General features: G+C 42.7%; 1 protein-coding gene across 1 annotated transcript in view; it reads left to right on the forward strand.

Annotated features, from left to right (window-relative positions):
• The first annotated feature begins 4,812 nt into the window (after positions 1–4,812).
• The window catches only part of Mob1b (MOB kinase activator 1B), a 33,186-nt gene continuing 22,176 nt past the window's right edge, over positions 4,813–15,822 (forward strand). The window contains exon 1 of the mRNA XM_034508579.2: positions 4,813–5,110. Coding sequence (XP_034364470.1) covers positions 5,097–5,110 — 14 coding nt within the window. The 5' untranslated portion in view covers positions 4,813–5,096. The remainder of the gene's footprint in view (positions 5,111–15,822) is intronic.

The following is a 15,822-nucleotide window of genomic DNA, read 5'->3' on the forward strand; positions in this document are numbered from 1 at the left end:
ACACTCCTTCCCGTCCTCCAGCCCTTATGTCCTCTCCCTTTCTTCTTTCCTGAGCTATGTGTGTAGAGAGACCCTCTTAAGCATCACCTGTCAATAAAAAAGCGGAAGGCTGATGAACTGAGGCAGGAAGTGGGAGGTGGGACACTGGCAGGAAGAGAGAGGATTCTGGGAACTCGTGAGAGTATAAAAGACAGATTCAAGAGCACAGCGAGGAGATGGACACAAACCAGCAAGTAGCAGAACTCAGCACAGAATAAAGATTCAACTGAGATGCTGAGGGAGATGCTAAGGAGACCGGAAAAAAGAAGTGGGTTGGGACTGAAGGAGAGGTAAGTCACCAAATGGTAGACACAGAATAGTTTGAATGTGTTAAATAAGTTATGAGCTAGTCAGGGATGAGCTAAGGCTTGTGGCCAATGCAGTTAATAATAATTAATCTCAGAGTAGTCATTCTGGGAGCAGAGGCTGGGAAGGAAAAGCAGAATTAATTTACCTTTACATGTGGTGGCGACTTGTTATAGGTGTCTCACTTGGGGCGAACACTTACCAGTCACTGTTTTCCAGTACTTTAACCAGTTATGAGTTGTTAATTGCTTCCTATTACAGAAAGAAGCCTCTCTGGGCAAGGACTCCCGGTATAAACATAATTCAGCCTCACTGGGCTGATTATCAAGTATTTTGTCACAGTAACAGAAAGCAGACGACTGGTTTCTCCTTCAGGGCCATTCTTTTCTTTTGTTGAAGGAATTGGGTCTGGCATGTTTTCCCTATAGTTTGAATTTTGCTGATTGCATGTGGTATAATTTTAATTTTAAAAAAAACCCTAACATCTTTTTCTCACCTGTATTTTTTATGAGTTGGTAAATTAGATCCAGAGGCTTGATGAGACTGTTTCCATTTTGGGCAGAGAATTAAAGAAGAAACACGGATGTTTAACACTTGCTTGGTCTATTTTTACCTGGCATAATTCCCTATTTAAAGCTCCATTTGAACCTTTAAAAGCCATTCAATTACCGGCGACTCCTACACTCATGTCTTGGGTTCAGATTTCTCCTACGCATCACAGGGAGGTCAAAACTTGGCCTGGGTGCCTGACAGACACCTCAAAGTGGACATGTCCAAAACTGGAGCCTTTGGTTGTATTTCTCACATCTTCTCTCACAGATGACGGCACTACCTACTAATCGCCCAAGTGAAAACCCCCAGCCACCTTTGACTCCTTTTTCCACTAACCCCACCATTGATTTCAAGTGCAGTTGGTTTTACATCATCCTTCCTTCCTTATTTCTATGAACAATACCATCTTAAATAAACTCAGTCTCTGAGACCCAACTGGACAGGTTCAGAAGTCTACAGGTTGGAAATGCTGAACACCTACAGTCCATTCTCTACAAGGGACAGCGATTTCCATATGAAATGCTCATGGGGAAAGCTGATTGTGAGCTGTGTGGTGACTTATTATATTAACCTATGGCTTTTTGTAAATGTTCAATATTTAACAATTATTCTAATTTTGTATTATTATTTATATCATGTGTGTTTACTTCTAATACTCTTGGATTACATGTTGAGGACTGGAAGCCCCTGTCTTCTTTCTACCTAAATGTCTACCCTCTTCTGATACCACTTTTCTCCTGCCTACTCTGCCCAGGCTTTATAACCTGACAGACTAGCTTTCTGAGAAAGGTAAACTTTGGGGATTGCAGAGATGGTCCAGCAGTTAAGAACACTGCTTCTCCTGCCTAGGACCCAGGTTTGTTCCCGAACCTTTATCAGGCAGCTGACAACCAACTATAACTCCAAGTTAATTCCAAGGACTGAATGTCCCCTTCTGACCTCTGAGGTCACCTGCATACACACAGTGAACATACAAACATGTAGGCAAACACTTACACATAAAAATAAAATCAAAACTTTAGGTCTGGGGAGATGGCTAAGTAGTTAAATGCCACTAATGTAGCAACACAGGTAAATGCCAGGTGGGCATGGCCAGCCACCTATAATTCCTGTGGCTCAGAAGACCTGGTTGGGATCTCCATAGGAAGCTGGCTAGATTAGCTCTGGGGTCAACTAAGAGTCTTCACCAAATGAAGGTGGACAGTAATTGAGGAAGACTCCTAAAATCAGCCTTGTGGCCCTAAGAGCACCCATACACATGCTACTCTACACACACACACACACACACACACACACACACACACACACAGAGAGAGAGAGAGAGAGAGAGAGAGAGAATTAAAAACATTGGCATATATACACTCCAGAATTGAAAAAGAAATTTTAGAAAGTAGAATAAGATATGTACTGTTATAGGAGAAATTATTTAAAACATCTACTTGAATGCAATTTTCTGATTAAAAATTCCTTCTAGAGCCGGGCGGTGGTGGCGCACGCCTTTAATCCCAGCACTTGGGAGGCAGAGGCAGGTGGATTTCTGAGTTCGAGGCCAGCCTGGTCTACAGAGTGAGTTCCAGGACAGCCAGGACTACACAGAGAAACCCTGTCTCGAAAAAAAACCAAAAAAAAAAAAGAAAAAAAATTCCTTCTAGTACACTGGAGATAGTCATTGCTTGATTTTAAAGTGTAAGCTTGTAGAATTGTATTCTGTATTAGATTTTAAAGTGTAAGCTTGTAGAATTGTATTCTGTATTGGTAACATGACATTTCTCTCATCTTTAGGATGCCAAGTCAAGGAGGCATTTCCAGCGATGTGATAGACCAGTACTCAGCAGTAAGACTTGCAGAGGCTTCTTTCCCTCTGCCAGTCTTTTTCCTGACTCAGTATGAGATGCATAGACTTTATATTAAACCAAAGACAGGGTCACCTAAGTGAAATCAGGGAGCAGGGAAGAACCGTGTGCCAGGCTTCAGAAGGATGCCTCTGGTAGGACAGCACTTTAGAACTGAAAAGTTTCTTAAAGATCATGTAATAGGCAGGTGGTGGTGGCGCACGCCTTTAATCCCAACCCTCAGGAGGCAGAGGCAGGTGGATCTCTGGGTTCAAGTCCAGCCTAGTCTATAGAGCAAGGTTATATAGCCTTGGCTGCTTATACAGCCAAGGCTATATAAAGAAACCCTGTCTCAAAAAACAAAAACGAATCAAACCAATCAAAAGATTTTATAATAATCAAAAGCTTTACCATTCCTCTGAGTCACGGTCTGGAAATATAGTTCCAGGCTGGCCTGAAACTCATATCCCTACGTCTCTGCAGCCTTCTTTTCTAAGTACATAGCTGTGTCTGGCTACCAGAATCACAGTTAACAGTGGGTGAGACTGGGGCTCTGACGTGCTCCTTCAAATGTTCTTCCTCAAATGCCTTCTAACCTGGTGAGGTAAATCTCACCCTTGGAAGATCTTTATGGGATTATATACCGTATAGTAGTACCACATCAAGATTTGAATACAAGGCGTTTACATTGCCAACTTATTGTTTTTATTAGAGTAAATTCAGTAAATTCTTTTGCTGTCTTATTGAGACAGCATCTCACTATGTATCTCTGGTTGGCTTGGAATTCCATATGTAAGCCAGGCTGGCTTTGGACTCACACAGATCTGCCTACCTTTGCCTTCCCAGTTCTGGGTTTAAAGGCATATGCCGCCGCCCCTGGCCTCTGTTATCTTTTGAGGCTGTCTTTTCAAATTATTATTTGCTGTTCCTGAGTAACACAAGGTTCGGGTTTTTTGAATTTAGGTTTTTAAAACCATTTGGCCAACGAGGCTGACTACTGGTGTATCAGTGAAATAGGATAAATTTAATATTTGCATCACCTTCAAGAATCTTCCGAATGATATGATCAAGTTGGGTTAACAGCTGCACATTGTCCCATTCCATTTAAATTCCTAGATTCGCCATCAGGTGTGAGTCCTATCCTACCTATATGGTAGAAAGTCAACCCCCCCCCCCCCCTTATCTTCCTGTGCTGTCTTGGCTAACTTCAAACTTGTGATCCTCTGCCTCAATCTCTGAGGTGTAGCGATTCAGGCAATCACCACCACGCACTACTTATTTATTTATCTTTATTTATTTAATGTGGAAATCAGAGGACAACTTGTAGGAACTGGTTCTCTTAACTGTGTGGGTTCCAGGCTATCAGGCTTGGTGGCAAGTTCCTTTACTGGCTGAGCCATCTCAGGAGCCACCAAACATTCTTAAATATAAAGCTTTGCCCTCAGCCTTTTAAGCATGTGAGAATTAAAAGTGGCCCCGAGTGCCAGGCTGAGTAATTCCTAGCGTTCTGTGCATCCGTTCTTAGAGGGACTCCACAACTGGTTACTCCATACGGCCACGGGTCAGCTTCCCTGCCGCTCCGGGCCTCAGCTCTCCTTGGCTCTCAGCTTCCCTAGCTGCTGGCGCTGACAGCTTGCTTGTTCAAATAAAGATCTTACCTCCTCTAAACTCAGGGTTTTAAGATACGCCCTTCAGATGAAAAGCTTCTAAAACACCGAATTCCCTTTCTCAAAACCCCATCCCCAAGTCACTACAAGCAGAAAAACTCTTTTTTTTTTTTTTTTTTTTTTTAAAGATGCGGGCAGAGGGACTGGGGATGTAGTCAGTGGGGTGCTTGCCTAAATCAGAGCACAGAAAGCAAGTCCAAGGCCTTCCGCTGTCCTCTTTGACGGCGACTCCCTCCCGCTCTACAAGATCCAGGCGTCCTGGAACGGAAGTCCACTTCCCCGCTGGGATCCGAACACCCGGAGCAGCTCCGGCCCCCGACCACGTGTTCCGGCAAACTTGCCGCCGGTCAGCGTGGGAGGCCGAGGTGACGCGAAGGTGAACCCGAGGTGGGCGGGGCGGCGGAGCTCGCTCTCGCGAGACTTAGCTGCGGGGGCGCGGGGCTGGAGAGGAGGACGCGGCGGGCGGCGCTTCCTCGGCCGCTCGGCCTCCACTCCGCCGAGCCAGCCGAGTCCAGGTCTTCCACTTCCGCCCCTCCGCCGGCCGCTGGGAGTAGCGAAGCCAAAGAAGTCGCGGGCGCCCCGCCGCTGGCGCGCGTCCTCCCTCCCTCCCTTTCTCCCTCACTCCCTCCCCTTTCTTCTGATTCAAGCCCGCCGTCCCAGGCTTCGCTCTGCCGAGCCCGCAGTCCACGCCGCGGCCGACATGAGCTTCTTGTTGTAAGTAGCCTGCTCGCCCCGGCTTTGTTCCGCCGCCCCCTGGGCCCCGGGCTCCCGAGGCCCGGACCTCCGAGTGCTGCCTGACCCTGCCTCTCCGTCCTCCTGGAGCTGCCCTTCCCCTCCTCCCCGTCCTCCTGGTGCTGTCGGGGCCCTGCCTCCCCGTCCTCCTGGAGCTGCCCTTCCCCTCCTCCCCGTCCTCCTGGTTCTCTCGGGGCCCTGCCTCCCCGTCCTCCTGTTCCGTCGGGGTGCCCTGCCTCCCTGTCCTCCTGGTGCTCTCAGGGCCCTGTCTCCCTGTCCTCCTGGTGCTCTCGGGGCCCTGCCTCCCCATCCTCCTGGAGCTGCCCTTCCCCTCCTCTCCGTCCTCCTGGTTCTCTCGGGGCCCTGCCTCCCCGTCCTCCTGGAGCTGCCCTTCCCCTCCTCCCCGTCCTCCTGGAGCTCTCGGGGCCCTGCCTCCCCGTCCTCCTGGTGCTCTCGGGGCCCTGCCTCCCCGTCCTCCTGGTGCTCTCGGGGCCCTGCCTCCCCGTCCTCCTGTTCCGTCGGGGTGCCCTGCCTCCATATCCTCTTGATGCTGTCGGGAGGCGGCTGCCTCTCAGTCCTCCTGGCTGTGCTTCTCAGCCCTCTGTGTGCTACCTGGGCCATGGACCCCGGTGTCGTCTATGTCTCTGTTTTTGTTTTCTGTTTTTTTGTCTCTTTCTCTCGATACAGGTGTGTGTGTGTGTTTGTAAGCTCACCTCCCACTCGTGTGTGCATGTGTGTATTTCCACGCCTACCTCCCACTCTCCTGTCATCCAACACTTGCCAGGTCTCCCCGCTCAGTGCCAGCTGCCCATTGCTGTTTTCTGAGTCCCAAGCCTAGAAGATGGATTGTTCCTCTCTGGCTACCTTAGACCTCTTTTAATCTTTGTTAATCTTTGTTGGGTCTTAGGGTGGAGAAATTGAGAGCTGAGTTCCATAGAGATGATTTCAAAGCAAGGCTGCTTGAGGGCCTGGGGGCTTAAGCACCCCGCTGCTTGCAGTGGTTTTGTTTTGTTTTGTTTTTTGTTTTGTTTTTTTTTTTTTTTTGTATTTGTAGATGTTACTATATGTTTTCATTCGTCTTCCGGATAGGATGTGGATAATGTGTCCAGGGTCCATTTAGGTCCACTGGGTTGTAGTTCTCCAGTCCTTTGTTAACACCACCTTCAGTGTTACATTTAGTGCTGGGCATTATTTTACTCACCATGTATTTCAGACCAGTTTGAGGTGAAGATGGGATCAGAGCACAAAAATAAGACGGGTTTGGAGCTTAAGGTCCTTGAGGTTACACTGAATAACTCTTTTGAAAGCTTTCTCAGAGTCACCCAGGTGCTTAGAAAGCTAATTTAAAACCAGAATAAAAACAAACCCTTGAGAGTTGTAATCCACCTCATAAATGCTCCTTTATCGTTGTGGAGCAAACAGAATTTAGCCATTCCTTTCTGTTCAGATGCTCTTTCCCTGCCCCCATAGTATCAGTCATTATACTGGAAGCACCCTATTTTCATATGCTCATATCTAGGGTACCGTTTCTTTTTAGGGTGTCGGGGCAAAGCAGAACATGATGAAAGGCTCACCCTGGACACATTTTCTTCTAGGCACGGGGTATGGCTTGTGTCAACCTGCCTGACACACTTGAACTCAATGTAAACTTACTCTAGAGCTCATCCTGAGTTTGTCAGAAGTAGAGGCGAGAAGCCTGGTGGCTTATACAGTGAGTTGTCCGTCTCGTAGTTTACCTTCATCAACATACCCAGCAGCTCCCGTGCTGAGTGGAACTGGATGTTGCTTATATTCTGTTCTCAAGAATGTGAACGCTGTGAAACAGCAACGTGGACGGTGGCTGCTGACAGGCTTGTGTCTTTGGGAACTCGTAAGCTAACATGATTCAAGCGTAGGATGGCTGTATTTGGCTGAAACTTGGTGGTTGGAAAGGGGCTAGTGCTGCTTCCTTAATACAGATATAATAGAGTCCTGTTTTTATGTGGCTCAGTATTAGGTGCAGACATGTGGTAGATTAGTTCATTTTTTACCTGATGAATATTAGTTACATAAGATAATATTGCTATAACTAATGTGATCATCTAAAGAGTTTGTACTATTTGGGGAACAATTTTTCTAGCAAGTTCACAAACAGAAAGCTTTCTCAGGTAAGGATTGCCCTTAACATACTCTCAACAGGTTTTGCCTATCAGTTTAACAGTCCAAAAATGTTAATCTGGAGGGAGCCAGACATGGTGTCACACAACTTTAATCCCAGCATTTAAAAGGCAGATTTAGGTGGATCTCTGTGAGTTCAAGGCCATCCTGGTCTACTTAGAGAGTTCCAGGCTATTCAGGGCAAATAGTGAGACCCTGTCTAAAAAAAAAAACAAAAAACAAAAATCCTCCCCCCAAACCCCCAGACAGGGTTTCTCTGTATATAGCTCTGTCTGGAACTAACTCTGTAGACCAGGCTGGCCTCAAACTCAGAAATCTACCTGCCTCTCTGCCTCCCAAGTGCTGGGATTAAAGGCACGTGCCACCACTGCCCGTGAAACAGAAATTTAATCTGGCAATTTTTATTTGATAGTTTATTATACAGGGGAAGGAGAGAAAGAGAGAAAAATTAAAAGAGTTAAGTACAGCTATCCTTTGGTTCTTGAAACGTTTTTGGGAAGGTTGCTGTAAGATAAAGTAGAGGAAATAGGCTAGTGAGAGATATGGTAGAACGCGGTGAGTCATGTCTGAGACCCACAGCCTTATTGGGCTCCAGCACTAGCACAGACACTGAGTATCTTTACGATAAAACAGACAAGCTTCCTGTCTAGTGGAGTTTATGTTTCACTCAGTGACCACAAGGATTACATGTCAGTAGATTAGTGTGGAAGAACAGATGTGCTGTGGAACAAAGTAAGGCAGGGGAAGAGCTTTGGCTAGGGACTGGAGGCAGGTAAAGGCAGTCCTCCAGAGTGATACTTTGTATAACTTTTGTACAGATGCTCAGGGTAAATTTTCCTTGTATTATGCGAAAAGACTGGGCTAAACTGTGGTTGTGCTGTATGTACATTGGCCTCTACGTGTCTGCAGATTAAGTTGAACTTCCAGATGCTGAATATAGAAACTGGATAAAACCTAAATTAACTTTGTAGACCCGATTCCTTAAATGCCTATGTGGAGAGCATGGGTACTCCAGAGACAGTCGATTACGTATCAGTCATCTCCAATGGCCATATTGGACTCAGGAGGGCCTGAAGCCTAGGAAGCAGTTTGTTCTACGTAGGTTTCAAGGGGGTTTATGAAAAAAAAAAAGGGTGATATTTAGTGAAAGGTGAGAGTTCTCAAAGAAAGGGGAAACAGCACATTTTACTTCTCAGCCAATGGGCTCTTCAAAGTTCACTGTTCTACTCGAGGGACAAAATCACAATTATCAGTCGAGGATTGCTGGTCCAGTCTTTGGAAAACAGGTCTCTCTTTATGTAGGTTTTTGTTGTTGTTGTTGGTTTTTTATTTTTTTTTTTTACTTTTATAATTTATGTAAAATGCAAAGAAATTAGAATAAAAGTGATTCCTAGTAATTAGTCATCAAAAAGTATGTTGTGTTCTCTTTGTTTCTAGCATTTTAAGATTCTTTTGAGAAATAATGAAAAAATGAAAGTATTCTTTCCTAATATAAGGCTTTTTGATAAAGTTAAAACAATGTAGTTAATTATGTATCAAAAGATGGTTTAGGGATGTGAATGAGTATAAATCATTCTGTTTCTATACAGGAGAAACGAGAAAGTGCTTTGGGAACGGAAGGGAGAAAGGAAGGAACTACATATTAGTTACTGGGCTGGATACCTTCCATCTTTTTATTGTGACAATAACAATGTAAGAAAAGAGACCCAGCCTTTTATTTGTTTTTCTTTGTTTTTTGATTTCTTGTTTTTCAAGACAGGGTTTTTTTTTATGTAGCCCTGGCTATTCTGAAACTTGCTGTGCAGACCAGGCTGGCCTGGACTTCAAAGATACATCTGCCTCTGCTTCCCAAGCACTGGGATTAAAGGTGTGTGCCACCTCCAACCAGCTGAGATCCAGCATTTTATATGAGTTCATATTCATGTGCTTTTCTCTCTTCTTGTCCTCTTTTTCTGTGTCTAACCCACACCATCCCTATTTTTCATTTTTAAATAAATGAGTTAGCTGATTTTAGTGCATTATTGTTTTACTTTATATTATGTTAATTAATAGCAAAATAGTAACTTGGTGAATGTTTACCTAGGCACTAGGTACTTTAAAAGTTTACTTATTTTTATTTTATGCATGTAAATGTTTTGCTCACATTTTTTGGGAACCATGCACATGCAGTGCCTGTAGAGGTCTGAAGAGGGCGTTGGATCCCCTGAAACTGGAGTTACAGATGGGTGCTGTGAACTGAACCTGGCTTCTTAGGGAGACCTGGAAGTGCACTTAGCTGCTGAGCTATCTCTCTATCCTGGGCACTCAGTACTTTAAAGAACTTAGTTAAATGACTAGCAGGACTCCAGCTTTTTAGATAGGGAAACTGGCACAAAACCCTCATGCAGTCAGTAAATGGTATAGCTGATTTGAGCCCTGGAAGTCTAGGTCTAGGGATATGATCCCATGCTGTCTTGTCTGTAATTGGTGCAACATCATGTTTATGTTTTATATTTACCCTCCCCACCCCTCCTGCTGGCTAGGGCTCCTGCTGGCCAGGAAGGTGTTCTGTCAGTGACCTAAATCCTTAGTCCTTGTAACATGTAATTTTAAAAGGTGGTTTTCCAGTCAGAGCTGTTTCCAGAATAGTCTCTGTTAGCAGATACTGTGTTTGTACTGGTAGAGTCCTTTTCTTAGGCTTTGCCACTAACACAACAGGAAGACAAAGGAGAAACTTTAAAACTTAATATTATAACTCATCCTTACATTAGTATTAAATTAGTTTACTGGAGCTATTACAAAACAAGGAAAGAAAGAAAATAGTTCCTGGTAGTCATGCTGGTGTGTGTCAGTAATCTCCAGGAAGCGGGAGGACTGCCAGTCTGAGGCCAGCCTGTGACACATAGTGAGACCTTGCCTCAAAAAGTCAGAGGCTATAATTTACAATTTGAGTGTCACAGATAACTATAGTTTGTATTTTTGGGTATAAATTTGCAAGTATTTTCTGCTACATTATACAAATTGATAATTTACCACCGATAAACAGATGGATCCTTTCCATATGTAGGCGTGTCAGTTTCTTTGTGATGGTGCATATAGACTTTTGGACCAGTGAAATGGCTCAGCTGCTCAGAGGGAGTGCATGTGAGCCTGATGAGAAGAGTTGACAGAGACCCATTATGAGGCTGTGTCTGCCAAGGGTCCCAGCACTATGCAAGAACATCGCCTCCAAAACAACCCCTTTAGCAGATTAACTTTCAGGGAGTACTGCCCATGTTCAAACTACAACACTAATGATTGGAAGACTTTTTATAATATCTCCAACATGATAATAAGCTGTCAAATAATCATAGAAAAATTAATTAGAACTCTAGTAATTGTTATAACAATTAAACCTTATAACAATAATTACAAATTGCGGTTGTAAAATCTTTCTTTTGCTGAATTGTTTAACATTTTATTTTGGCCAGGCATGATGATGCAAGCCTTTAATCTTAGCACTTGGGAGACAGAGGAAGGTGAATTACTGAGTTTGAGGCTAGCCTGGTTTACAGAGTAAGTTCTAGGACAGCCAGGGCTACACAGAGAAACCTTGTCTTAAAAACCAAAACCAAAACCAAAAACATTTTTTTTTTTAATTTTAAAAGTTTTCTATCTTTAAAAAGACTATTCAAGGGCTGGAGAGATGGCTCAGCGGTTAAGAGCACTGACTGCTCTTCCAGAGGTCCTGAGTTCAATTCCCAGCAACCACATGGTGGCTCACAACCATCTGTAATGGAATCAGATGCCCTCTTCTGGTGTGTCTGAAAACAGCAACAGTGTACTCACATAAATAAACTAAATAAATCTTTAAAAAAAAAAAAAAAAAAGACTATTCAAAGATTTTACAGATGTTCCTTACCTACATCTCAGAGTAACACACACACACACACCACACACACAAGCAAGTGTTTGTGGGTTGGTGTTTTGGTTATAAGTATGTATGTGCACCTTGTACAAGGCAGTGTTCATAGAAGTCAGAAAAGGGCATCAGATCCCTTGGCACTGGAGTTACTGATGGTTGTGAGCTGCCTGGTAGTTGCTGGCAATCAACCTTGAGCTTTTTGGAAGAGAGTAAATGCTCTTACTTAACAAGCTGTCTTTCCCCCTCCTTTTACTGCTGTTTCTAGTGGAAGGTTAAACAGTCTGCTATTGCTACTTGTTTGAACTGTCTGCCCAAGTTCTTCTCCTTAATTTGAAACTATATTGGACTGTTTTTATGTATATGTTCTTTATGGTCGTTGTGGAAATAGATTAGCAAAGTAAAGCCATAGCAGTGTAAAAAAGAATAAGTAAGTAGAAATGGTAGGGGTAAAAGTGTTGAAAGACCCATTTTCTGCTATATTGGTATTTTACTTTAGGTAAGGAAATATCAGCCAGTTATGTACCTCTAATCAGAGCTTCTCAGGAGGCTGAGGAAAGAGAATGGCCTGAGCCCAGGAATCGGTGACCAGCCTGGACAACAGAGAAGATATAGTGGGCTTGTTTGTTTGTTTTTTTTTTTTTTTTGGTGTATATGGAGACATTGAGACAGGGTTTCTTTGTGTAGTCCTGGCTGTCCTAGAACTTGCTCTGTAGACCAGGCTGGCCTGGAACTCACAGGGCTACAGAGTACTGGGATTAGCGGTGTGCACCGCCACCACCCAGCAAGATCCAGTGTTGAAAGCACAGAGAAGAACAAAAAACCACCCCCAGTTTTGGCTAATAAATCCCCTTTAGGAATCCTGAGCAGTAAGTCAGAGACACAAGCAGCAGACCTCAGAATAATGTTCAAAATGTGTAGTTTGCTCTTCACTGGCTCAAAAGTGCTATCTAAGAGTCTGGAATAACACAGCAAATAACACAGAGTTGTTGGTGAAGAAGGGATAGTGGAATTAGTCGTGTGAGTAAAGAATATTGCCGCAGGAAGCTTTTAAACAACTATTTCAGGAGTTAAATCTAATGCTGTGGCAAAGAAATTCTCTAAAGAACATGAAGGTCATGTTTTTGCTTGTTGCTGTTGGAGCCCAGGTCACAAGGAAGGTAACCAAGATGGGTCAAAAACCCTACTCTGTAGCAAATAAATAATTGAGTACAATTTGGGAACCAAGTTTTGTATTGACAAAGTGAAAAATGGGGGAAGCTAGAATGAAGCCTGTGTACAGGCTTGAGTGGTACAAACTCACTTAATACAGACAGATAGACACAGATGTTTAAAATGGCCATGCATGTGCATGGTTATCTGTGTTCTAGCAGTGTCCAGTGACAGGGCTTAGAAACAGCGAGACATGTGTAGCAGTAAGAGTACATGCCACCTATATTCTTAGTCTTTGTTTCCTTGAGACTTGTGTGAACGACAGGGAGCAATACTTACTCTACTGGGTCAGTGGGAGACTTGGATGATTGAGTGTCTACAGACATGAATCAGAGTCCTTACAAACACGGCCATTCTGCTTGCTGTGAAATGTCTAAGCCTCACACCTGAACTGTTTCCATATTCAAAATTCTGATTGGTTGTCTTACAAATTATCATATTATTACACAATGCATGAAACATTTATTGGACTCTTCTAGTATGTAAAGCAAAGTATTGGTAGCTGATTGAGGGAGGAAAGGGGGGATTTAGAAGTAATTAAGATATTCTTCCCTTAAGAATATTAAAATTGTAGCATGGATATATTTCTTAATAGTTGTTTTTAACTCATTAGCTTTAAACCCACTAATAGTGGTTAAAGTTCCTTAATTTTATACATGCTTTATGTAAACTTATTTGAATATATGTTTGAAGTGGTTGTAGCCAGTGTACATATTTATACAATATCTTTAGTGTGTTCAGATATTCAAAGTAGCAAGCGCTATGACATGTGCTTTTGCTCAGACTAGGGCTGTTTGTACTGGGTATCAGGGACTTGGCTTGCTAGTTTCTAGTGTTGCTAGAATCTTTTTTGTTAATTTTTTTTTTTTTTTTTTTTTTGAGACAGGATCTCACTATGTAGCTCTAGCTGTCCTTGAACTCATCACATAGACCTGGATAGCTTCAAACTCAAAGAGATCTCTGCCTGCCTCTGCCTCTTGGGTACTAGAATTAAAGGCATTAGCCACCATTCCTGGCTAGCATCCATTTTTATTTAATAGGAAAAGGAAGGGGCTAGAATTTGGTGTCTACCTGTTTCTTATAGTTCTTTTTACTTAAGAGACTGAAGTGGGCTTGAGAACATCTTTAGAGATGGTCCTTGTTTACCGTGCTTCTTACCAGGTCAGCATGCCTTTCCACCATGTCTCTCCTGCTTTGCATTACACTGCCATTTTATTTGTCGGAGGCTGCCTGTCTTTGTCGTGCTCTTCCTATTATTCTGGCTGGCTGCTACTTCCTCAACACAATCAGTACCTGGTGCCAGAGTTGGCCAGAAGAGGGCAGCCAATCCCTAGGAACTGGAATTACCAATGAATGTGAGCCACCATATAGATGTTGAGAATCAAACCTAGGTCTTTCTGGAAGAACAGCCAGTACCTTAACCACTGAACCATTTCTCCTGTCCCTTCCTTGGAATTTAAACTGTGTTAGAGTCAATCCAATACTGTAGTTTTGTGCAGTTCTACTACTGTTTCTTCCTCTCCTCCCTTTTTCCCTTCTCCCGTCCCTCTGTTCTCCCCTTTCTTGCTTAACTTTTACTTTATTATTCTTGGGACAGGGTTTCTTTATGTAGCCTTGGCTCCCATGGAGCTCACTATGTAGATCAGGCTGGCTTTGAACTCACAGAGATCTACCTCCCTCAGCCTTCTGAGTGCTGGGATTAAAGGTGTGTGTCACCATGCCCAGCCTCTATCTTTCTGAGGCAGTCTCATGGATCCCAGACTCACTTTAAACTTGTTACAAAACAAGAGGATGACCTTCTCCTCTCCTCCCAGTTCTAGGATTACAAGCCATAGGAGTACTTCTCTACTTTTCCCAGCTTTCTAACCTGTGGCACTATAATCTATTCTATGAATTTACCTATTTGGACAAGTAAGTGGAGTCATTTAATGTGCAATACCAAATACTTCTTGTCTTGTGTGTGAGTTCTTTTCAGTTTGTACAGTATTTACAAAATTTATCATTTGTAACATATATTTATTTATGTATGTATGTATGTATGTATGTAACATGTATCTCTGTATAGATCAGGCTAGCTTCAAACTCAGAGACCCTCCTGCTTCTTTCTGGTGCTGGGATTACAAGGGTACGTGCACCTAGCATATCTTGTTGATTTTAAGAACCTCTTGTACATCTTGGTCTCTCATCTCCTACTACACTGTATGTAGCTGGTAAGAGTCTGCTAGCCTGTAGCTTCTGTTTTCTTAATACTGTCTTACACAGAACAATTTTCATAATTAAACCTGTTAGTTTTCTTTTGTGATAGTTTTGCATATAGTTTGGCATGCAGAACCTCACCACTCAGTAGATTCACGATTGCAGATATGTTTTCTCCTATTTTTTCCTAGAAGTCTTATAGAGTTGTGTTGGACATTAAATATATGACCCAACTCAAATTACTTTTTGATAAGGTGTTAAATTTGTTTAGAGTTATGTTTTTACATATAGATTCTCTTGTTTTAATACGATTTCCTGAAAAGACCATTCTTCCTTCATAGAATTTAGTTTCCTCATTGTCAAAGAGTGTGTCAGCCTCATGCCTTTATTTTATCTGTCTGTCCGTCCGTCTGTCTGTCTGTCTATCTGTCTATCTATCTATCATCTATCTATTTATCTATCTATCTATCTATCTATTTATTTATTTTGGTTTTTCGAGACAGGGTTTCTCTGTGTAGCCCTGGCTGTCCTAGAACTCACTCTGTAGACCAGGCTGGCCTCAAACTCAGAAATCCACCTGCCTCTGCCTCCCAAGTGCTGGGATTAATGGCGTGCGCCACCACTGCCCAGTGCTTTGTGCCTTTAAAAGCAGCTTTATTTTGATATGATCCCATAATTCATAAATCATTTCTTTCAGACATAATTTGGCATATTGGTATTTTCTCAAGGATGGTCAATCATAAACATTATCAATCTTATTAAAAAGTTTATTTCTCCCTCCCTCACCTCTGACTACTGACAATATTTATTGATTTGACTGCATGTTAAAGGACCATTTAATCCTGTTGTACTTCTAACATAACCAAGTTAGAAAACAGTTTGATAATTTGTTACAAAGCTAGACATGTTTGTATTCAATTTAGATCACTCTTTTTTAAAAAAATAATTGCCCTTTTCATGAAGGTGATAATATCCTTGTTATTTCTTATAATTATATATGATAATTGTAATATAATATGGGTATATTTAATGCACATATACATATTGGGGGTGTACCTGGTGTAGAAATGAGAGGTTGACTCATGGTGTCTTCCTCAGTCATGATGCTCAGTTTCTTTAGTTACTACATTGTTGAGTTTAATTCTTTCATGGTATTGGTTTTTTTTTGGAGTATTTGGTGATTTAGGGGTTGTCTTAGCTAGAGTTTTATTGCTGTGAAGTGATACCATAACCAGTGCCACTCGTGTGA

This window comes from Arvicanthis niloticus, chromosome 7 (assembly GCF_011762505.2).
Source record: "Arvicanthis niloticus isolate mArvNil1 chromosome 7, mArvNil1.pat.X, whole genome shotgun sequence".
Lineage (NCBI taxonomy): Eukaryota > Metazoa > Chordata > Mammalia > Rodentia > Muridae > Arvicanthis > Arvicanthis niloticus.